We start from the raw sequence: 23,487 nt of genomic DNA, 5'->3' as shown, positions 1-23,487 counted from the left end.
AACTAAAATGAAAAACATGACAAAAAGAGACGGTTTTGCTAAAATTATGGCTAAATGTACACTTTAGTCCTCCATCTTTTTAGATTATAAGATTTCAGAACTTTATAATTTATAAAAATTAATTTTGGTCTCAAACTTTATTTTTCTTATTTTTTGGTCCCTAATTTGAGATATGAGAGAGAGTAGTTGGATTCTAGTGGTAGAGCAAAAAAGTCTCAATTGATACCGATTACAACCACGAAAACGGGTGATTTTTGTTTCAATGAGTTACTTTTAATAAGTAAAGTTTAGACAAGGTGTTGTTTTTCCTTTAACATTGTCTAAAATAGTGCACCCTAACCGGAAAAAAAAATCTTGGTTTTAGGTTGAATGTGAGTTTTAGAGATAATTTGTGGGGTGTATGAGGGTATAAATATGTTTTACAAGATATTTTAGGGTGTTTTATAGGTTTTTAAGTCGAAATATGGTTAGAAATGAGTTTTGTTTCGTCTAAGATAGACCAACCTGATTTTTCGACCACTAGAGGTTGCTCTAATCTAGGCAGTAGAGGCAACGCGTTGCCTCTATACTTGTTTTTCAAATCATTAAAAAACGGATGACTTGTCGTTCTTCCCTTAAGAAATTTTTTTTAAAAAATAAAGCCCAGGCATAGGGGCTGCTTCAGACCCGCAAACCTGGGCCTTTTATGGAGGCCCAGGAGCTCTGCGTCTTCCTAATTCAAGAGGCCGGACCTTTTAGTTTTTTAATCCATTACAATTGCATATATTTGTTTTTTTTTGTTTTTTTTTTAATTTTATTATTTAATATTTGATTGATTATTAATTGTACAATATAATTTGTCTTGATTTGATTTTTTTTCAATCATTTTAATGTTTTATAAGTGATTATTTTAAATAAAATAATTTTTTAAACTTAATTAAATTTCTGGATCATGAATTTAGCTAATTTACTTTAAGTAGGTAGCCATCGGGCTTGAAAATTAATCTGAAATGTCTAGATTTAACTGGAATTCAACTTCACCTATAATTAACTTATTCTGATCCAATTGATGTTGATTGAAATTCGAAGTCAAAATTAGATTTCGGTAGACAGAAAGATATGTGAAAGAGAAAAGAGACTTTAAAGTTGAATTTTATATTAAAGTATTGTTTGGCTATTCGATACAAATAAATAGTGTTTTGCATGAAAAAAAACACATTATTGTTTTTTTTTTTATGCGAAACACAGTTTACACCAAATCAGTACTGTGTAGCCAAACAAGATTAAAAAAAAAAAAAAACGCATGTGTTTATATTTTTAAATGTTTCCCACCATTGTTGGAAGTTACAAGTCAGACGCTAAATGTTCAAACATTCATTAAGCATGCAGCAACATTAGATTTTACTAACTAATTTTCTATGGCCAAAACACTGTGCAAAATCCACTATTTATCCTCTCATGTCTTATTATGATTTATTTGTTTAATTTTTTTTTTATTTTGACCCTCATACTTTATTTTACGCGATAACATTATTTTTAGGCTATATTACAAGATAATCGAATCAAATTTTCTGACTAAGAAAAAATTTGAAAGATAGGAGACCACAATAGGAAAGGGGCTATAACTGGGTGATGGTTTCAAAGTTATCATAAAAAATTCACTTTAGTTCTCAAACTTCACATATTATACATATTTGGTCCCTCAATATTTTTTCAATTTAATTTTGGTACAAAAATTCATTTTTGTTACTTTTTAGTCTCTTGTTGAGAGAGGAAAGAGAGAAATTGCTGAAATGCAATGGTAAAGAGAGCAAATCAATGTCACCATTGATTACGGCTAGCAAAAAAGATCGATTTTGGTGTCAAAATATTTCATTTGGTAAGAAGAGTTTTATTTAGGTGTTTTTTAACCTTGAAATTTCCTAAAAAAAGATTTAAGATTAGGAAGGTTTTTGGTTTTCGGGTTTTTTAGTGTTTTTTGTTTTTGTTTTTTAAGACTATTTATAGGTTTGTAAAGGTGTTTAGGCTATTTTCTAAGTGTTAAGGGTCAAAATAGGTTTTTAAGTTAAAAACCATATACCATGCTTTTTTTGCCACCATAATGGCGGAAACTAGGGAGTTTTAGAAGACACATCGTCTAGGATTTTGTTAAAAAAACATTGAGGCAGACGATATGTAATCCTCCACAATTACATTTAAAAACATTAGGGCTCACATGCGCGGCCTTCCTAAATGGATCAGGCCTAGTGGCACTTGACCTTTTTCTTTCTTTTTCTTTTGTATTTTTCCTTTTTAAAAAATCATGCTTTTTATGTGTTTTTTTATATTTCAATTAATACCCCTTCTCTCTAATTTTTTATTTTTTGTGTTTAGCCTTTTTTTAAAATAGTGGTTTTTTTAATTATTTTGTATGTATTTAATTTTTGAAGAGGTTATTCTAATTCATTTATAATTTTTTTTATGTTTTATATAATTGAAATTTATTTAAAAAATATTTATTTTTTGATAGTATTTTTAATAAGTACAACCTTGCGAAATATTCTTTTCTTTTTTATTTTACTCAATCAATTTTATGTACGTGTTTATTTCCACCATTATTTGTTAAAATAAACAATTAATTTATTAAACATAGCCATTGAACACAATCGAGTAAATGATCTATGTTGTGATATAGAATATATTGATCTACATCTGTTCCTTGACTCTTCGAGAAACATATTTCATTATCGTTAATGTCTTCTTTTTCATTTATTAACATAGATTATTCTTAATTTATTTAATTAGATATGTGCATAAAAGTTTTGACTTATATTTAATATTTTTATGCAAAAAAACATGTTGAAAAAGCCTGCTTATTTGATATTTTGTTGAGAAAAAAATTATTTAACCCATGGCGGAGCGCTGGTCTAATAACTAGTAGAAAAATCTAAAGCATGTGGCATTTTTATTGTAGAGAACACACCATTCACACTATTTTGCACCATTGCACCATTGCACCATTCACACACTCACATATTACTATTCATTTACTATACATTTTTCCTTTTTTCACTTTAGTCGTCAAACTTTTATTTTTGGCGTTTTGACCCTAAATTAAAGGTTAATTGCTTATGATTTCTCAAGCAAAGGCAACATTGAACGAAGGAGGATCTAAATGAAAAAGGCGGCCAAAATGGGTGATGTGTTCAGAGTTTTCACAAAAAATACACTTTAGTCCTTAAACTTTACAAATAATATATTTTAGGTCTCTTTGAATGTCTAAGATTCAATTTTGGTCCAAAAATTCAATTTTCTTATATTTTAGTCCCTAGTTAGAGAGACAAAAGAGAGCGACTTACTGCATTTTAGCATTAGAAAAAGAAAATTGGCGTTCACAATGATTCCGTCCATCAAACTTATATATCTAGGTACCAACATGTTGTATTTAATGAGGGGCAGCCACTTAAGTGTTTTTAAATGTTAAAATGCCTAAAAAATCATATATAAGCTTGGGAAGAGTTTTTGTTTCAAGTTAATTTAATGTTTTTTTTTGTTGTTTTATAGGGTTTTATGGACATTTATGGGTTTATCAAGGTGTTTAGGGTCTGTTTTAGGTGTTTCAGATAAAAAATGAGTTAAAATATGAGTTTTTAAGCCAAGAAACCAAGAACCCCAAATTTCCAGCCACTGAATCTGCGTAATTCCAAACGATGCGTCATCTATTTTATTTAAGAGGGGGGCGGGATTAACGGCCCGCGCACGAGCCCTTTCCAGTCATTAATAATATTGTTTTTTTTATTTTATTCACTCAATTTTATGTGTGTGTCAATTTCTATTATCTTTTTATTCAATAAAAACATGATTTTAATAAACTAATTCATTAAATACAACCGAGTAAATGACCCGTGTTGCGAGATTAAATATTTTGATCTATATTTATCTATCAATTTTTCTAATTTCATTCTTATTTATTATTAATGACTTTTTCCCATTTATTTTCTTTTATTAATGAATTTTTTCCATTTATTATCAGTTTTTCCAAAAACTAAAAGGAGTGGGGTTTTTACTATACACCAACTCACACAACATTATTCATTGTAATAATGTTTTTTTTTCTTTGTTTTTTTAACCTATATCTTTTCCTCTAATTTAATCCTTCAAAATTTAGTTTATTTGATAGGGTAACCCAAGTTGACCCATTTGATATAATATGTTGTCATCTCAATATTAAAAAAAAAAATTCATCTTGAATTTTTTTTAGTCAAACAACATTTTTACCTATTGTTCCGGTTGCATTTGGACCTGCTAAGTCAACCGAGTTATATCAGGTCAATCCCTATATAAATTAATTTTTTTTACTAGAAAAACATTAGCAAAGCTTTAATTTTTTTCTACATAATTTTTTTTTGATACGACCCACAACATAGCACAAGCCAACAATCTAGATATACTACTATAATACACAACAATTATAATTATTATAAAAGAAACCAAAAGATTTTGAGTTTTTACTGTTCATCTTCTAAACTTCTCTCCCATTTTATTTCATGATTAGTTTTTTCCTTTCAGGTACTTGAAATTTTGTCCTTCTTACATTTTGGTAACTCAATTTTTTTTCATTTTGCTTGTTCTCCTATGTCTAATGTGTTGGAAAATATTCCAAAATTGAATTATAGAACAATTTTACAAAAAACAAATATGTTAAAATTAAAATTAAAAGATTAAGAACCAAAATTGACATTTTAAAAAAAATAGAACATTTGACCACCCTTTTACTTTTCAATTGGCATGAAAATATTCAATTCGGACCCTCAAGTCTAACTTTCTTCAACTTGGTCCCTATTTCTTTGGATTTTCATGTTTAAGTCCTAAAATTATTGTTTTTGTTTTTCATTTTAGTCCCTAAATATCTAGAGAAAAGAGAGAGACATAAAAAAAAAGAAGAGAGAAAGCTCTTAAATAAACAAATTCTACCATCAATAACTGTAATTTTAGTATATTTAGATTTGTCTTCAAGAGGAGAATTTAACGAATGTGGTTTCCACCTTCAATGATATTCGACAAGGTAGACGAGGGCTCAAAAATAATTTTAAATTTGGTTTGATTTTGACCAATATGTCCATTTAAAATATATTTTGTGGTTAAGAATGAGTTTTTAAAAGCCTATATGATGGTTTTCAATGCTTTGGATAAAAAAAAGTTTGAAATTTGGGTTCTTAAGGTCCAAAGACTTGGACCCTATTTTTCTAGTTACTAGAGCCACGTCTAATGATAAAATAATATTATAGGCGGGTGATATATCATTCAATATATATATATATATATATATAGAGGGATATATAGGGGTAGACAACACATCATCGACTCTTTTTAAAGGAAAAAAACTAGACGTTTGGGCCAATGTCTCTAGCCTAGGCACGCTTGAAACTTTTTTTTTAAGAGATCCTAATTGTTTTTCATGTTTTATAGTAGGATTTAATTTAAATAAATTTATTCAAATGATATTTAAATAATTATCTTATTGTGCCATAGTTTTACAATATTATTATAGTTTTTTAAGAGTGATATTAACAATTATTTTTTTAACAATTATATTTTTTATATATAATAAAAATTAATTTTTCATTTTAGTTTTTAATTAGCATTAAAAACTCTTTCTACTATTCATCAATTCATATATTTTTCAATTCATCTCATAAAATGCAAACATTATTTTTCAATTCTCAATTTATTTTTTTATGACATAAAAAACACATCATAGAACATCATAGCTTTCTTCTCCTGCGTTGCAAATTTGCAGACAATATTTGGCTTTGCGTTTCGGAAGTGCTTTTAAAAAAAATATTTTTTTTGTTTTAAATGAATATATTTTTAATGTTTTCAGATTATTTTGATGTGTTTTTAAAAAATAAAAAATATATATTTTTAATATATTTTAGAATAAAAAATATTTAAAAAAATAATCGTTATCACATTCCAAAATATCCTTTTAAAATCCTATTTCATAACGTAACTAGGTATCCTTAATTTCAGAATTTATTATTTTCCATTTTAAAAATATTGTAACATGCCATAGCTTCAATAAACATAAAACGGTGAAAAAGTTCTGCATCGAATGAAATAAATACCCAAACTTTATCTTATTTCTAGAAAAAACCAAAACATTATCGAAACATTGACAGCTGTGGGATTTGAACCCACGCCCTTTCGGACCAGAGCCTAAATCTGGCGCCTTAGACCACTCGGCCAAACTGTCACTTGTTGTTAGTTTTCGGACAAGAAACACTAAATATAATACGAAGATATACATGCATTTCACTTGCAAAAATTTGAGATTAAATGCCAAGTGAATTTAACGAATAGAGAGCTCCATAAGGACCATAAGCTATAAGAATCGTGAAGACCCAAGAGCAAGGTTTAAATTCTCACATCCAAGTGAAATATGAAGAACTGGGAGCAATCATTAAGGTCTTATAAACATCTTCTTGGTAGAAATATAAAGAAACAAGTTTAATGGAAAAATGTGGTCCATAATACATGCTTTTGTTCCAACATATTTGATGCACAAGGAAATACATAAGCTCCTAACAACAACAAACCTAGAAAACAATATGGTACGTGCATATTTCATTGCACATAATGTAACTCAAGTTCCTAGGCTTGTACAGAGGCGGACCGACGGCCTGCAATAAATTTTGGGAAGCACCTCAAAATAGTATGATTAGGGGGAGGTTTGTAGGATGTGAAAAATTCTGGATCCTGCGCCAGGGACTCCGAATAGCTTTCCAAGATCGCAACTATCTCGTCAAAATGTGGTCGTTTGCCTGGATTGCTCGACCAGCATCGATTAATGAGATGACTAAAAGCCAGAGGACATTTTGGTGACAATGGTGGTCTTGCATTCTGCAGAAAGCACGAAACATATCAGATAAAAGTACTTGAATCAACTGTCACTGTACAGTTTCCCTCAAAAGAAATCCACTTCCTATCTTGGCCTGCACGTGAAATCACAAGAAACCACACCAAGCTAATAACAAGGAATCCTTGAGCAATCTCACAAGAAACCACAGCAAGCTAACTCTGTAGCTTCCCGACAATGGTTGATGTAAATATCATTACACATCAACTCTTCTACTTTGTACAGATTTTTAGCTGGATCTTGAATTTATTTTCTCCATCACGAATCAAATTTCAATGAAGGTAGAAAGAATGAAATGAGAAACAGATGTCACTTCTTGTCATGTATTTATTTCGATGGAGAATTTGACCATCACACAAGGGCATTGCCATGAATTGACGTCCGTAATGGATAACAGACCACACATAAGAATGGCAAAGACAGCATGGTCCCTCTTGTAATGGCTACAACACAGGCATGGGCACATGTGACTAATTGTAATAACACTGCTCCATGTGAGGAAGAGGCATCTCAGTAGATGAACCTAGAAGACCAGTTCTTACAAATGTTACAACATTGCAAATGATTTGATCACCTTATACTAATATTGCAGTTTCATATCATTGATGCAATACTGGTATTTTCCTTGCAGCTCAAATGTTCCTATTGTCAATCACATTTGGACATGTGAAATCTGGGAACATTCCATTCTGAACCATAGCTATCTCTTGTCAGATAAACTGAAGAGCACATCCCAGAACAAGACTTACTACCACTAGCAACATGACGAATGAGATATTGCTATGGCTCGATGATGATAAGATATCTATTAGATGATAGCAGAAAAGAATACGGACCTGGCAATTTCTATCGAGTTGTGATGTGAAGTATTATTAGGATTACATTGATAGGATGACATGCATTTCTCTTAACCTCCTCTAGATAAGCTATTCTCATAATCCTAATTATAATCTAATCTAATCTACATCTTATCAGGCAAGCTTAAAATATATGTGACGATGCCATGTCCATATTAGATCTATCATCATGGTGACAGCCTAGAAAATTAATAGACAAACAACTCCGAAAACCAAAGTCTCCATCTGTATGGTGCTGGATACATTAACTGGGCCAGATGAATATGCCCCATCAGAGATCTCATTAATATTAAAATATCAGACCTACACCACCACCATATCTTCATTACCACCATCATATTGTCCACAATTGCTAGCATGAGTAGAAAATTGGGAACTACATGACAAAAAAACATCATCCTCAAAAATTTCTTGTGTATTATCATGAGACCAGTCATGGTAACCTGTGTATCATCATCCTCAAAATAAATTTGGATTGACACTTTTGAATTTAACAGTGCACGATGATCTATGTGGCTGAATGAATTTGGTTTGGAACTTCATGAGAATGTGTTCTACTGACACTCATACCCAGAAGATAACGACCTCAAGACAGAACCCCCATCATAAAATGAAATACATCTTTGCATTCTTTCTCCTCTAGTCAATGACTAATTGGCATCAGATTGTGCCTCATTACATTCTATTTTTTTAGGATATTCAAAAAACGTATTGCCTGATAGTTTGTTCTTAAAGCATCATTAACCTGTGCATGAGTGCGGCTTAATATCAAGATGACCTAAGAGATTTTAATGAAACTCGAAGTTATTGCACCAATTTTTTTGGTAACAGAGGAGAGGCTCCAACTCCAGACCTCTTAGAAGAAGAGGGACATTTCCAGTTGAGCTACGATCATTAGCAAAAACAGGACTCAAATGAACTCTTTAAAACTTCAATCTTGATTCTGGTTGCCTGTTTCATAAAACTTGACCCACTTTCTTTCTAGTTCTACCCTGAATCTTATAATCCCTTAAAAAATGTGAACGGAAGCATGTTTACTTTCAATTCATAAATCACCACCATCTAATATTTCTCAATTATATCGAACCTTCTTGCAGACACTTTGATTATATGGTACTAATTGCTCCATCGTTTTTCCCCTGCCCCTCATTAAAGCATCCTAATAAATTCTTATCCTTTGCCGATAGTGAAACAATTCATACCATGAAAATTTGAAGAAACAATTACCAACAATTTAAAAACACCTAGCTATGCTTTCTCTAACTTCAAATAGCACAAATATGTAACTTGTTCTCAAATCAAATTGTCCAAAATAATTACATGACAATTTCAGAATGCAAAATCATTAATTATCAATAAAAAAACTAATTGTTATATGAAACATCATTGATAAGGAGGCTCTGTTGTTTCCTTCCTATTCCCATTCTAAATTTTTTCTTCCCCTTTAAACATTCCATTAAACTTTCAGGATCTAGCTTGTCATTTATCGTATTGTTTTTAAAAAGCAAGATTTCTGAAACAACCAGGGCTTGAGGCATTGAAATGTCTAGCTGATTGCATAACAGGTTAAATCAGGTGCATTTCACATGTAAATTGAGAAAAAGTAATTCCTTACAATCATTAGATTCATACCACTAAAATGAATCAGTTGAGCATACCTTTTGGCAGACTGCAAATGCAGCTTGTTCTGGAGTCATGTTGTCAAAAGGTGTCAATGCTGTGAGGAGCTCCCATAGGACTATGCCAAAACTGTAGACATCAACTTTCTTCGTGTGGCGTTTTTCTTTGATCATTTCAGGAGCCATCCATCGATATGTACCTGTGAATCCCTTTGAACTACCACATTGAGATTCCAAGCAGGAAATACCAAAATCAGCAACTTTGACGCTCATATCTTCTCCAAGCAGTAAGTTTTCAGATTTGAGATCCCTGTGAAGTATCCCCTGTGAATGGAGATATTGCATCCCATGTGCAATATCAAGGGCTAATTTCAGGACTAGATTGAGAGGAACTGAATGTGGCTCTTGCTGATGGAGAAATTTTCTCAATGAGCCCCCGGCCAAATACTCAGTGATTATACAAAATACAGGAGGTTTCTTACAAGCTGCAACAAACTGAACGAAGAAAGTCAAGAAGACAGAGTGACTTGTAAACAACAAAAATGAAAAATTTGCTAAATTTGTCATTTAATTCAACCATTTAGACTGTGTGCTATACCAGTAAGTTTAGAGATTCTTCAATTCACTCCAATATCCGAAGCCGGCCTACGTATAAAAATTAAAAAGGCTAATCTGTACAGAAAAACATTCCCAAGTGTCTAGGAATTTGCATTTAATTTACTAATCTTCCAAATATAAGAGTTACAGAACATGAGGAAATGAGGATATATGGCACTTTTTGGTCCATTTACAACACTGACATAGAATTCCTGTATAGAAATTTAAATAAGAAGGCAAATTGTTTTTACTCTCCTTCAATCTTCATTCTTCAGTGCTGAGATGTTCAGTATCCTAGCCTTGTTCATCTAGAAAAGTTACCAAAGACGCCACTGGCCATTGCAACATCTGGTATGGATTTCCTAATGAAATAGCCTAGATATGTACTAACGATTTAGCACTAAAATTTTAACTGCTAAGGATGTGCTGCCAAAAATATTTAATGCAAAGGTGAAGTAAGTACTGCACTCATAAATACTAGCTAACAATGATGTCCATAAATATCAATTTTAACTTTTCATTGCTGGCCCACTTCATTTTTACAGCACCTCAGACTGCAAATAACCATTCAGTATCATCATTTGGGAACAGAAAAATGTCGGTCATGTTAAATCCAAATTAGAATTCGTATATCCCAAGAGTTTTTGTTTTACAAGATTGCAAGCACATGGAGCAAAGTTCACAATTTAGTAAAGTATGCAAATTTAAGGCTGCAGACAATTTTTAGACGACTCCTTATCAACAGAAGCAAAAGGAGAACGTAATAAATAATGCACATGGGTAATCTGTAATTCATATGCAAAGTTCAATGAATGTCTACCAAATTGGTTCCACAAAACAAGCCAGGAAACATTAGATGTTAGAATCACTTTCATTGTTCTGCAGCAAAATCACAAGCCATTTCCACCATCCTTTGTTAACAAGTAAGATCACAGGTAGCTTACAAATGAGAGGTTAAGAATTTAGTTTCATGATAATCAACACCATCTTTCGAAATCCAAACATTATAACAAAAGGAATATGGAACTCCATGCATTACTGATATAAAGCACAGGACATTAACACATGCAACTAAAGAAAGAGGGAGCTTACGGTGATGATATTAGGATGCCTTAACCTAAACAGCAAAGCTACCTCTGAAATGAAGTGGTTCTCAAGCATTGCAGCCATGCTCTCATCCTCCTCAGGCTGACTTACAAGCTTGACTGCCACATCTCTTTGCTTATATATCCCTCTATAAATCCTACTATGCCTCCCTGATGCAAATTTGTTACCAATAAACAACTGAGACATATCTGCACTCCATTCTCCTTCTCCCTCTCCTTTAATCTCTGCCCCAGATGAAACCAAATACTCGGACCAAGAAACTGCTCTCTTATATTCTCCAAGAGACAGCCTCCTCTCTGATTTTCCATTGTTAGAGCTTTGCTTAAACCAGTTTAGATTCCTCATGGATTTGAACCAAATTTTAACAAAATCATCAGATATTTAACCCTTTAGCCTATAGAACCCAATGTAGAAACAAAAAAGCCTCTAAATTTAGACTAAAAACTTAATTTGTACGTGACTGATAAGGAAAAATCTGAACTTGCATGCATAGAAACTGTTTCTCACTCAACTACATTTCGAAAACATGCAGTTTTCACGTATTCAAACATTGATGAAAACAATTCCAAAAACTCTAATCAACCATTTAAATTGAACTTCAGTACTTGAAAACAAATTTAGAAACAAGAAAACAAATGTTTGTTTCATTAAGCTGCAAACAAAACCCAAAAAGTTTACTTCCTTCCCTACCAAAAATGTTCATTCTCGTGATACCAAACTGGCCCTTCCCCAAATCTCAAAGCTTTAGCTTAAAATCAAAGAAAAAGAGACAGAGTAACAGAAAGAACACAGTTTTGTATAAAAAAAACACAGCTCAAAAGGGATGGTTTTTCTTATCTTTTCAAGCTATAAACAACTGTTGGCTCCATAGACAGAGTCGGAAAGAATCCAGAATCAAATTGTAGAGAGAAGCTTTAAAGGAGAGAGAAAGAGAGAGAGAGAGAGAGAGTTAGGGAGTCGGTTGGGTTGGTGTAAATACTGTTATTATTGTTGTTGTTTCTAGTGTGCAGGGAAAGCATATGCCAAGTGCTGGCGGTTCTCTCTCTCTCTGTCCCTCAAAATTTTATATTCTTGAAGAAAAAAACCGAAAATCAAATAGAGAAAAGCACAAACTTCTCTCACTCTCTCTGGACTGGAGGAGGAAGAGGAAGAGTTTTAAAAGTGTTTGACAACCATAACGTGCGAAGATCCACTTCTGAGGAGACAAACCGGGTCTTCATGATAATGACCTTTGCCCATCTCTTTTGTCAATTTGTCCTTACTTTTTTTCTTAATATCCACCATGCCATCTTGTGCTTGAGCTTGTGCTTTTTCCCTGCAATGCCATGTTTGTGTTTTTTAACCAGCTCTGAATTGACCACAAAGGCCTCCCCCCTCTAATTAATGCCTGCAGGAGACCTCATCTTCTTTTCATCAAGTAAAACAGGAGAGGATCAAAAGTAAAGTTTAGTATAAATGATTAATGCATCAATCTACCAAAAGAGAGTTATTTTTTTTGAAATCTCACCAACCAGCAACAAAAACTACAAAAACAAAATATAATTATTTGAAAATATATCATTATTTATTTTTTAAAATTTATTTTTATCATCCACATCTCAAAACAATCTACAAAAACAAAAAATATTAAGATAAAAAAAACAAATCTTCTTCAAAAACATTTTTAAAATACAATAACTAACGTCTTGAGACGATCTTCAACCCTTTTATTACACGGGCACATGGATGCAAAGATCAGTTTGGTGAAAATGAGGAGGAAAGGACGAAAGGGCAGGTGAGTAATTAAACAAGAAAGGAAGCCATTCCGTTGGTGTCCGTATACGAGAGACGTTACAGGTTACTACTGCAAGACAGAAACAGAAACAGAAACAGAAACAGAAAATAGTAAGAGAGAGAGAGGACTGTGTCGTTATTTGGTATTGGGGTTTGGGAAAGAAGTGGGTCCCACTCACACATGAGGTGGTATCCATCCGTGACAAAGCCGTATGGTATGGTCCTCTTCCGTATACGGTCTGTCTCTGTCTTCTTCTTCACTGCTATCGATAAAGAGCTAATTAATTACTATTAACCCTTTTTAGCTTTTATTATTATAAGCCAGTGTTGTACTGTTTGCTTTTTTTTTAATATATTAAAATAATATTTTTTATTTAAAAATAAAAAATAAAATTGAAGTGTCCAATCCACCTCTGATTCTAAATTCTACGTAACCATCATGTACTAAAAGCTAGAAATGCAAACTGTACGTGTCATCATAAGGCCCACTTGTAGGTGACAACGCGTGAGTCACTCTCCACCACCAGAGGAGAGGCCCCTGCCTAGCTGCCATGACTGCCTGGGGAGTGGTTTTGGTGGAGGCTGGCTGGCATTTCCTAGCAAACACCCGGCTCCTTCTGGGACACGCTCGGAATGGGCTCTGGGGTTGGATTAATTAACCATTTCAAATTAAATCCCAATTCCCATCACATTCCATTAAAAAGAAGAAAAAATCTCTGCATTTATCTTGTGTTGAATGATGTATTAGTGTGTGTGTGTGTCTATATATATGAAAATACTTGAGTTTTAGGTCCAAAAACAGTTCAAATTACGTTTCTCAAAAATTTAAAAATTATTTTTGTTTAATTTTTTTTATATTTTTAAATTATTTTGATATGCTGATGTTAAAAATAATTTTTAAAAAATAAAAAAATATATATTATTTTTTAAATAATTACTCACGTCGGTAAAGTATCTATACTCACACTTTCATTCACTCTCGGAATAATAAAAAGACTTGACATCGCCTCCTCACTCAATGAAGATGAAAAAGGAAGGAATTGCTTTGAAAAGCGGTTTTTAAGGATAAAGGGATGGTGTTCCAACGACCTGAAACAAAAAGCAAGATGCCAGTGGGGATAGACCCGGCATTAATAGAAAATGAACGAGAAAGATTGGGAGAAACTTCAATAACAAAACCAAGAGAAAAATGCATTTATGAGAAAAAATAATTCGAATTATAATTATTACCACATTCTCAAACACCCCATTAATCATAAACACTCCCTTAATCATCAAGTTAAGTGGGTGTTTTAGGTTTTCAATGGTGAGTTATACATTAATTGAGGATTGCTCAATTTCTTTGTTTAAAAATGTAAATGATGTTAATTCAAACATATATTATTCCATTATTTTAATAATTAGAATCATCATCTTTGTCATAGCACACTTTTACTCTTTTTTTAGCATATTTTTAAAAATTAAAAAATCAACAAAAATTTAAAAAAAATATTAATTTAATAAATTAACAAACCTATTCAGAAAACCAAAACTACTCAAATTCAAGTCATTCAAAAAAACCCAAAAATCATATAATTGTATAAGCCTAAAATCATATAATTGTATAATTGTTATACCATCCTTTTTGAAGAAAAAAATTTTAGGGGAAAAGTTGAGCTAGTGATGACTCAATGATAGGCCACAATATTTAAGCCTAGAAGACTAGTTGATATCAAGTCATATAATCACTATCTATGAAAAAAAAAAAAAAAACATCCAAAAATGGTAATGAAAATAATGATCATGTTATTAACAACTAATATCTCCAACTTTTAGAAAGAAGATGAAAACAAGGATAATTGTTCGAAACCTAATTTAGAAGAATACAATGTCTAAGCACATTAGTAAATGTTAAAGAATCATCTCAACCTAATAACTTAAACTATTAGGTGAGGTCCCAGGATATGATTTATATTATTCTCTAACAGTAATAAAAGTTAAAGCCAAACTATATACCTTATCAAATAAATAATTTTTCAGACTAGAAAAGACAAGTTCTTTAGTTAATAATAAATAATAATAACAAAAACAAACAACTAAAAGAATACTAATATGTGGTATTGATAATCGACTATAAACATGATTATTTCAATATAAGATTGAACCTAATCCATATAAGAATAGGCTAACTATATTTTTATAGCTGTAAATTTTTTTTATCAATTTGAGTATAAAACGCATGTTAATATTTTTTTATTTATCATATATAAAGGAATATGGGGGACATTATTTCTATAAAAAATAAACAATCTTAGTTGAAAGCATCAATTATATTATTTTATTATGAAAAAAAATGAAAATGATAACTATACTCTCAAATAAATTTTTAATTTTTAATGATTAACGCTTCATGTAAAAAGATATAAATACCGTGGGTGGATTTTTTTGGGAACAGAAAAGGAGTTGTTTTACTGTAGCTGTAAAAAAATGTTTATAACTACAAGAAATTTAACTTCCGTTTTAATTTTTTTTTTATAAAATACTTTTAAAATATACGTGGATATGAAATACAATAATATGTTTTTTTTTATCCGTTGAGTGTATTTAGGCTCAATATTGAGTGTCCTTCGCCCGATTTTGTGCACCAAAGCTTACGGAATATAAGGTTAACAAATTGTAGCAAGATCAAAGTCACCTCTCATGTTCGAGCTCTTGCATTGCTAATAATGATGATTCTTGAAGATTTTTGACTTGATTGTTAATTTTAAAATATATAAAAATTAATTAAAATATATGGAAGTTGGATCAAACATTTATATAAATAAATAAATAAAAAATCAAAGTCATCGAATTAATTAAGCAGAGGACTCTAAAAACTAATTTGTCCGGTGTTGTAAAATGAATTCGAGTCTAATGTTCTCAAATATAGCTTTTATAATTAATTAGTATTACCTTGTATAATAATACTAAGATTAGGATGGTTAAATTAAACCAATACAAAAATCTATGATATTTGTTTTTTTTTTTTTTTTGGGGGGGGGGGGGGGGTTTTGGGTATTAGAGATCGTAAGTCATCATCAGGGGTCTAATTATATTGCAAATAATTTCCAATCGATCATCAAATATTATTATTGATATTTTCTTTTTTATTTTATTTGAAATGATAAATATTTCATAAGTGTTGCCAAATTGTTGTCGGTGAATCAGATATGGCAACTAATAACTGGTTTTTGTTGATTTTATAAATGCATAATTTGGGAGAGAGGCACATGCAGTTCTTAGCCAAACTTCATTGCACAGAATATATATCCAAATCTCCTCTCATAATCATGGTAGGTGGATACTTAAAACTTAATTAAATGTTAATGATTGTGTATATAGTTTAAGTGCAAGACCATATCATATTGCTTCATGAAGTCTTGTATAAATAACTAACTATTTGACTTCTGCTTCGTAATTGATGAAATAATTTTTTTTTCAATAAAACAAATGAATATACAAGCTTTTTTAATATGTTTTTGAATTAAAAAAAAACAGCAATCATAAACCAAAATGCTTATACACACCTCTAGTTAAATAAATTAATATTTAATTAAGAGATAACTAGGATTAAAATATTTGATCTCGCAACATTGGACATGCACTCAACTATGTTTAATAACTTTGTTTCTTAGAATTTTGTTTAATCAAGTGATTATCCATGCCAATAAAAGATTAAAAAAAATTCATTGTCGAAGATGAATGGAATAAAACTATGAAGTCCAACTATCAAACAAATCAATATTGAATGGTGAAACTGAAAAAAAAAAAACAATAAAAAAAAAATTGTGTCAACTTGGGTTAACACATTAACCCTACAATCATTGACACAAGATTGGAATAGCCTCACAAAAAAAAATTAAAAAAAAAACATTACAAAGATCAATTTTCAAATTAACTTTGATAGTAGCTTTGGCTAGTGAAAGTAATGCAACTACTGATGTCTAATTATTAATGCAGGAGCTTATTTGAGAAGATATAAAGTTTACTTGGTTTTTTTTGTTATTTATTATTATGGTTTTTTATTTTTTTTTAAGAAATTATTTTCCTAATTTATTTTTCTTATTTAGTATTACTCGGGTTTTCTAGTTTTTTCTATATAAAAGAGTTGTAATATCCTTTTAGCAAGTGAGACATAAAATAAATAAAATTAAGTATTTTAAGAGTCTTCCAATAGTTATGGTATTGTTGGTGTTAGAGAATAATATAAATCATATCTTGGGGTCTCACCTAACAGCTTAAGTTATTGAGTTGAGATGGTTCTTTAACATGGTATCAGAACTTTGATGACCAAGCGGTCACGAGTTCGAATCTCACCATTCCCATTTATTTGATAAAAATTAAGCACAATGTAATATAGGCATGTGCAAGTTTCAAGCTCAAGCAGCTTTCACTTGAGGGGGTGTGTTAGAGAATAATATAAATCATATCTTGGGGCCTCACCTAACAGCTTAAGCTATTAAGTTGAGATGGTTCTTTGACACTTGACCTGTGAGGGTTTTTGTATTGTAACAAAAAATTGACATCCTTTGATCTCGGGGTATTTTGTTGTGTGCTATCAAATCACCATAGTTGAAAGCCGTAAAGGACATGAACTAGAGCTTAATGATTCTTGGTGGCTAGTTTCTATGTACTATTAAATAATCATGGATGAAAGAAATCGCAAAACGTAACATGCTCATTTAAGAGGGGATAAGAAAGTCCCCTCCAAAAAAAAAGATATTCAAAAACTAGTGTGTTGTTTTTGTCTACATCATTTTTTGTTATTGTAGATTCTAGTGGCGGGATCCATGATGGGGTTTCCCGTATAAAGATATAATATTAGGGACCTATGATGGGAAAACCCACTAAAAAATATTGTGTTAAGAATATATGATAAGACAATCTACACAAGGGTGTTAGGGACTCACGATGAGATGAACCATACATAAAAGAGTGTTCATAGTAGAGGATGATGTTTTAACGAAGTATGAACTCGAGAATGAGTTTCTTCCAACTTAAAGAGATTGATGCAAAAACTTTTTTAAGAAAATAAATATTTTTTTAATTAATTTTATTTTTTATATATTTTTCATTATTATGCTTTCGTATTTTTATTTTTTTTCCTCTTTAAAGGGAAGAATTTTCTTATTTTGAAAATATAACACCTCTTCTATGTTTTTTCTCTTTTCTATTTGAGAAAATTGAACATAAGCCAAATATCCAAATATTGCTTATCTGTCCAATATAAAATCTCTTTGTGATCACATTATACAAACTTCAAAATTAGTAATTTTCTTAAAGTTTTTCATGATGTAATCAAAGGCTTAAATGTACGAGATCTATATTCCAAAACTTTAAACCATCTTCAGCACCATAAGTAAGTTTATATATGTCAAGTCTGACTTTCTAATAACATGAAATCTTGTTGAAATAAAATTTTGATATAGTAAAATTTTAGCAACTTGTTGAAAGCTCCTCAAGACAAAGAAGCTTTAATGACATGTGTTTATTCAGATTAGTACATGATCCTTGTACACCGATTTAATTCATTACTCTGAATTAATTATTTTTGGATTAATTAGTACAGAATGTTCATCATGTGTCAAGAAAACGTAAACCATGGGTGGCGTTGCAGAGACGCATTGCAAATCATGCATGTCTTTTTCGTTCTATGATTTTCTGGGCCAACTCGTTAGAATCGAAACTGTCATCCTTTTTAGCCCAGCTAATTACGCTGCGAAACGGAGGTTGAAAGCATCTTTGAGCAATAGAGCGCTTTCTGTTCGTATCGACAATGATACCATCCATCAACAACAGTATCAACAATCATAACTTTTTAAGCTTTTCGAGAGGATTTTTTGTTGTTCTTGGAATCTGATGTCTGGTCAGACTTGAGAGCCAGGCGTTTCTTGAGAACTCTTGAGCATAAACAAGTACTCTAAGTAATAATTTGATTGTTGCTGCACCAAGAATATATGCTTGGGCCAAGAATATAAACAGGACGGAGAGGAAAAGTTTTTGGTGAATTCCACCAAATCTCAATCCTTACGAATTGGCCCAAAGCAACACAATTGTGAAAGAATCTCCTTTAGACTACTATCTCAAATTGTAACCAACAATTATCAGAAACAAATGCTCTTGAAATAATAATGTAGTGTTAAAAAAGCTTTCGTCAAGAGAGTGAATGGAAGAATATAGTAAAGCGATGGGTTTGGCCTTTCTTCCTCGTAGATAGATAGTGGGGGAAGGAAGTAAAGCGACGGGTTTGGTCACTGAGATTTAGGCCTTCTTTAATTGCATAAGTTAAGGGGTTTGATTATTAAAGACGAAGAAGAAGATGAGATTATTTTCCATATCATTGCATGCCTATCCACGAGCTGAGTTTCATCAAGGGGCAAACAGATAGTAATAGATCCTCAAATTCTACAAACAAGGTAATTGACGGGAAGGTAAAAATAGTTTCATATACACCCCAGAATCCAGATATCCATACCTATAGTATACATATTTCCGATTTGTGGAAAGATGTTTTTGCAAAAGGTATAAACTTGCTATTAATTTGTCTCTGTACAACATTAAAGAAAATTTGCTTTAGACTTTCTCTTTTTTCTTTCCCACAACCTTATTCAATATAATATGAGAAGGCCTTCGAGATCAAAGCCCATCGCGGTTATATAAATTATAACCGGAGATAAGGGAGCTACCAGCATAGGCAATAAAAGCCAGGAAGGCCATGACAACCGAAACAGTTGCCATCTTTGTGAATTCATCTTTGCCCCAGTTAGATTGCCAGTCATCAACCCGAGTGGCTGATGATGATGATGCTGATACCAGAAGATATGCTAGTATCTGCCAATTTGAACCCAAAAAACAAACTATTCACTTTCAATATCAAAAAACAAAGGGGAAAAGAAATCATCATGCCTACTTGTATTCGTTATCAGTATACAAAAACTAAAAAGAAAAATAATTCTTTTTTTGTGCATGATCGTGTTTTCATTTGGTCCTAAAGATGTAAATTACATCCACTTCATTGATTTAGACCTCCCAAACAACCCGAATCCCTACGAGTCATTTGCAGCCAGATCTGCTTGAAATTGGTTGTGGTACAAGTAAAATGGATCTCCTGTCAACCAGAAGTCATGGAAATCTCTGTTTAATGCAGAAACCAGGAAACATGGACTTGCAGTGAATTACAAGGAGGGGCAGATTGAATCAGCCACATGCTAGAACCTTGATTGGGGAAATCAAAGGTCACTCTCATTGCCCTGAATAGTCCCTACTCACTAGTCTACTTCAACTCCTGAGATCAACACAAGGGTGTTTGTCAGCACTGACTCTGGTTAAAGGAAATACTAATTTGTGGACTAAGCTGAAACTGAAATCCAACCCAAGTTAAACCCTGCTGCTACCATCATGCACAAACCACCATGGGAGTTCTGAGGGCACAACCGGCTATTCACAATAATGGTCCCAGAGAACTATGGTCCAAGGAAAAGAAATCTGGAAACAGTGCAACATTCAGCTGCCCTGTCTTTCTTTTCTTTTCTTTTCCCAGAATTTAGTAGTTGCTCTCACTATTCAAGCCCGAAACCTTTGGTCCCAAACTGAAGGCATCTATTGACTATCATTGAACCAAAAACTGGACATTTAACAAATTCTTAATAGCATCATCAGCCAAATTAACCTACTCTCCTTCCAGGAACAAGATAATCACCTTTTGTAATGTACTCTTTCAATCAACAATTGTCCATGGAGAAATTACCAGCCATGAGATGAAAAGGGTATCTCCTCCATCCCTATAGTAACCTAGTGAAGATTCATCCTATGGCTAGAAAACTTCCAAGTTCGCATGCAAACAGCATATACTCCTCAAACTTACATCTATAACATAGACTCCGGGAAAAAAAAAAAAAATTATTCCCCACATCATAACTTACAATGAAAAATTAAAAGACAAAAAAGAAAGCACTTGCCAGAGCCTTAATAAACATGAAAACCATGTAACACAATAGTAACTAGCATAAGTATATAGCTATTCTGCATGAAGAAACAGAAGAAAAAAAAAATCACAGTTTAACATAAATGAATCACCTGATCCATGAATAAGTTGAAGTGATGACGAAGATGGTGTCGAATCACATGTTTCCCTGTGGCTATGTGATAGATTAAATCATAAGCTTGGAATCCAGCATACGCAAACCCAATCACATTCACAGCCAAACAATACCTGCACTTCCATCAATTTCCAAAATTAGAAATAAACCCCAAAGATTTTAACACACAATTAACCATAAAAACACACGAAAAATAAGAGAAGCAAATAATTAACAATAATTAATCACTACCTACCTGTACTCTTTATATCTATCGAAGGAATCACCACTCCATCCTTTAGTCTTATCAGCAGCCATAACAGAAAAAGATATCAAACACAAAACAATCTCACTAACCCTAAATCCTAACTCACCAATCTTCATCTTCTCTTCTTTCCTCGACCCCCTCATCACCGAGGCCGTCGACCTCCCCTCCGGCCCCACCTGCTTCACTCCCGCAGCCGGTCCCTGCTCCCTCACCGCCCTGTTCAGCACCACCGCCGGCATCCCCTGCGGAGGCGCCGCCAGGTTATCCGGCGGGATAGGGGAAAGTGCGGGGGAGTACTGAGTAGACTTGTCGGTGACAGCAACGGATTTCTGGAGCGGAGGTTGTGGTTTCTCGGGTGAAGCGCTGGGAGAGACATAGGGAGGGGATTCGGGAGGGTCGCCTAGGTCGGATCGGAGAGGGGAGTCGTAACGGAGAGGGGAGATAGGTGATTCGAAGTGCGATAGTGACTCGGAGTTTGAAGAGGAGGATCGTCGAATTGGTAATTGAATTTTCTTCGATTTCCAATTGGACTTCATTGTTTCCATTTTTTTTAATTTTTTTTTTTTGCTGATTTTGGTCTCGGTGGTGAATTCGAAGAATTTATTAATGGGATCCGAGTCCCTGTGTTTGTCGTCTGAGAAGAGTGAGGAAGAGAACAAAGTACAAAACTGCTAATCATAAAGAGAGATAAAGTTGGGGAAACATTTTAATTATCCCCCAACTATATCAACTCTCTCTATCTAGTCCTCAAACAAAATATTTTCTCAATTGAGTCCCAAGAGCTTAAAAGAATTATCAGTTTTGCAAGGCATAATCTAACCGTGGCATAGAAATAGCAATGTAAGTATGTCGTTTTGCAGGGAGGAACATGTGAAGATCTTAGATGAAATTCTAATCGAGACGAGGTCCATACCGAGGGGACTTTTCTTACATTTGTCTAAAGAAAGTTGGAAGAGGATGCTGCTTTATCCCTGTTTATTGTTATATTTTAAAAATAATTAAATATTTTTTTATTTTAAATTAATATTTTTTTATGTTTGATATTAAAAATAATTTTTAAAAATAAAAAAATATTATTTTAATATATTTTTAAATAAAAAATATTTTAAAAAATAATTATAACCGCCGTCTTATACATACCCGAGTGAGTGAGAAGATAAGCTTATGTTTTGATTCCTGTGGACAAGAACACGTGGCATTGCCTAAAGAGGAGCTATGCTCTGCTATTGGAGGGGTTGAATGAAGTGAGGTAAATCGTAGAATAAACAGGAAACAGGTCAAGCGTAGCTGTGTTTTATGTGATGTGGCACCTGACTATTGGATGGAATGCTATGAAGGTACCGTTGATTTATAGTTGATTAGAAACAGTTTTACTTAAAGAGACTGAGAGATTCCACGTTAAATAGAGCGCACTACCGAGGGACAGACACGGCAACAGAATTTATTTATTATTTATTATACACATAAATGAAGAAAGGTGTGTTTGTTTTTACTTTTAAAAACAGTTTTTAAATTATTTTCAATTAAAACCCCATTTATTTATTGAAAAATAATTTTTTTTTTAGAAAGTGAATTCCAGAAAAGTGAATTATTTTTCGATATTTGGTAGTGTAATGAAAAATAAATTGAAAAATATTTTCCAGTGTTTGATTATGTTATGGAAAATGAACTGGAAAATAACTTATTAATATTTTATTTTTTCAATTTTATTAAAATAATGAGGAACAAATCTTACAAATTAAAAAGTTGAATGAGGATGAAATTGAAAAAAAAACATAATTTCATAAATTATCTCAAATAAAATAAATAATAGAAATCAAATCTAAAAAATAAAATAAAAATAAAAGATGAAGAAATTAAAATAATAATAATTAACATTTCATAAATTATTTCAAATAAAATAAGTAACAATCAAAAGAATAAGGATCAAATTTGATAGATAAAAAATTCAATAAAAAAATAATAAGAACAAAATAAATAATAATTATAAAAAAAAATTATTAGTAATTTTGCTCATGACCGCATAATTTAATTTTCTCTTCCTACTAGAAAAAAAAATTAAAAAAAAAAAGACATGGGACCAAAGTAACGTGAAATTACTTCATTCATTTATTTAATGCAGAGATCTTCCAATTCGTTTAGATTAGCTTTTACCTGGTAAATTGAGGTCCCTCAGCTTGGTTTTATCTGAGTCGGTAGGAATAAGTGAAGAGTTCACCTGTCTTATCACGCAACCTGATATTTTTATTTTTTTTTAATTCTTAAATAAATATTAACTAAAAAACATAAAATG

General features: G+C 32.0%; 2 protein-coding genes and 1 non-coding gene across 5 annotated transcripts; all 3 read right to left on the bottom strand.

Annotated features, from left to right (window-relative positions):
• Positions 1-6,134: 6,134 nt before the first annotated feature.
• Positions 6,135-6,214, bottom strand: TRNAL-UAG (transfer RNA leucine (anticodon UAG)). Its single transcript has one exon. It is a non-coding gene; the product is annotated as a tRNA-Leu (tRNA).
• Positions 6,215-6,401: 187 nt separating this feature from the next.
• On the bottom strand, positions 6,402-12,911 carry LOC7457731 (serine/threonine/tyrosine-protein kinase HT1). 2 transcript variants are annotated; one of them, XM_002321556.4, is made up of 3 exons: positions 11,043-12,911; positions 9,393-9,848; positions 6,402-6,861 (listed from the first exon to the last, which is right to left on the bottom strand). In XM_002321556.4, exons 1-3 carry the CDS (start codon positions 11,400-11,402, stop codon positions 6,613-6,615), a joined length of 1,065 nt encoding a protein of 354 aa, XP_002321592.4. In that variant the 5' UTR covers positions 11,403-12,911; the 3' UTR covers positions 6,402-6,612. The 2 variants fall into 2 exon arrangements, with proteins under 2 accessions (XP_002321592.4, XP_024442741.2); XM_024586973.2 differs by having other exon boundaries at positions 11,085-12,497.
• Positions 12,912-19,268: 6,357 nt separating this feature from the next.
• Positions 19,269-21,857, bottom strand: LOC7457730 (CASP-like protein 4A3). Of its 2 annotated transcripts, none has more exons than XM_024587023.2 (3): positions 21,183-21,856; positions 20,925-21,060; positions 19,269-19,679 (listed from the first exon to the last, which is right to left on the bottom strand). In XM_024587023.2, the coding sequence occupies exons 1-3, from the start codon at positions 21,737-21,739 to the stop codon at positions 19,485-19,487; spliced, it is 888 nt and encodes a 295-aa protein (XP_024442791.1). In that variant the 5' UTR covers positions 21,740-21,856; the 3' UTR covers positions 19,269-19,484. The 2 variants fall into 2 exon arrangements, with proteins under 2 accessions (XP_024442791.1, XP_024442792.1); XM_024587024.2 differs by lacking the exon at positions 19,269-19,679 and adding an exon at positions 19,687-20,133 and having other exon boundaries at positions 21,183-21,857.
• Between the last annotated feature and the right edge of the window lie 1,630 nt (positions 21,858-23,487).

This window comes from Populus trichocarpa, chromosome 15 (genome assembly GCF_000002775.5).
Source record: "Populus trichocarpa isolate Nisqually-1 chromosome 15, P.trichocarpa_v4.1, whole genome shotgun sequence".
NCBI classification, from domain to species: Eukaryota; Viridiplantae; Streptophyta; class Magnoliopsida; order Malpighiales; family Salicaceae; genus Populus; species Populus trichocarpa.
Note: the sequence above shows the minus strand (reverse complement) of the source record. Positions and strands in the feature narration are given on the sequence as shown.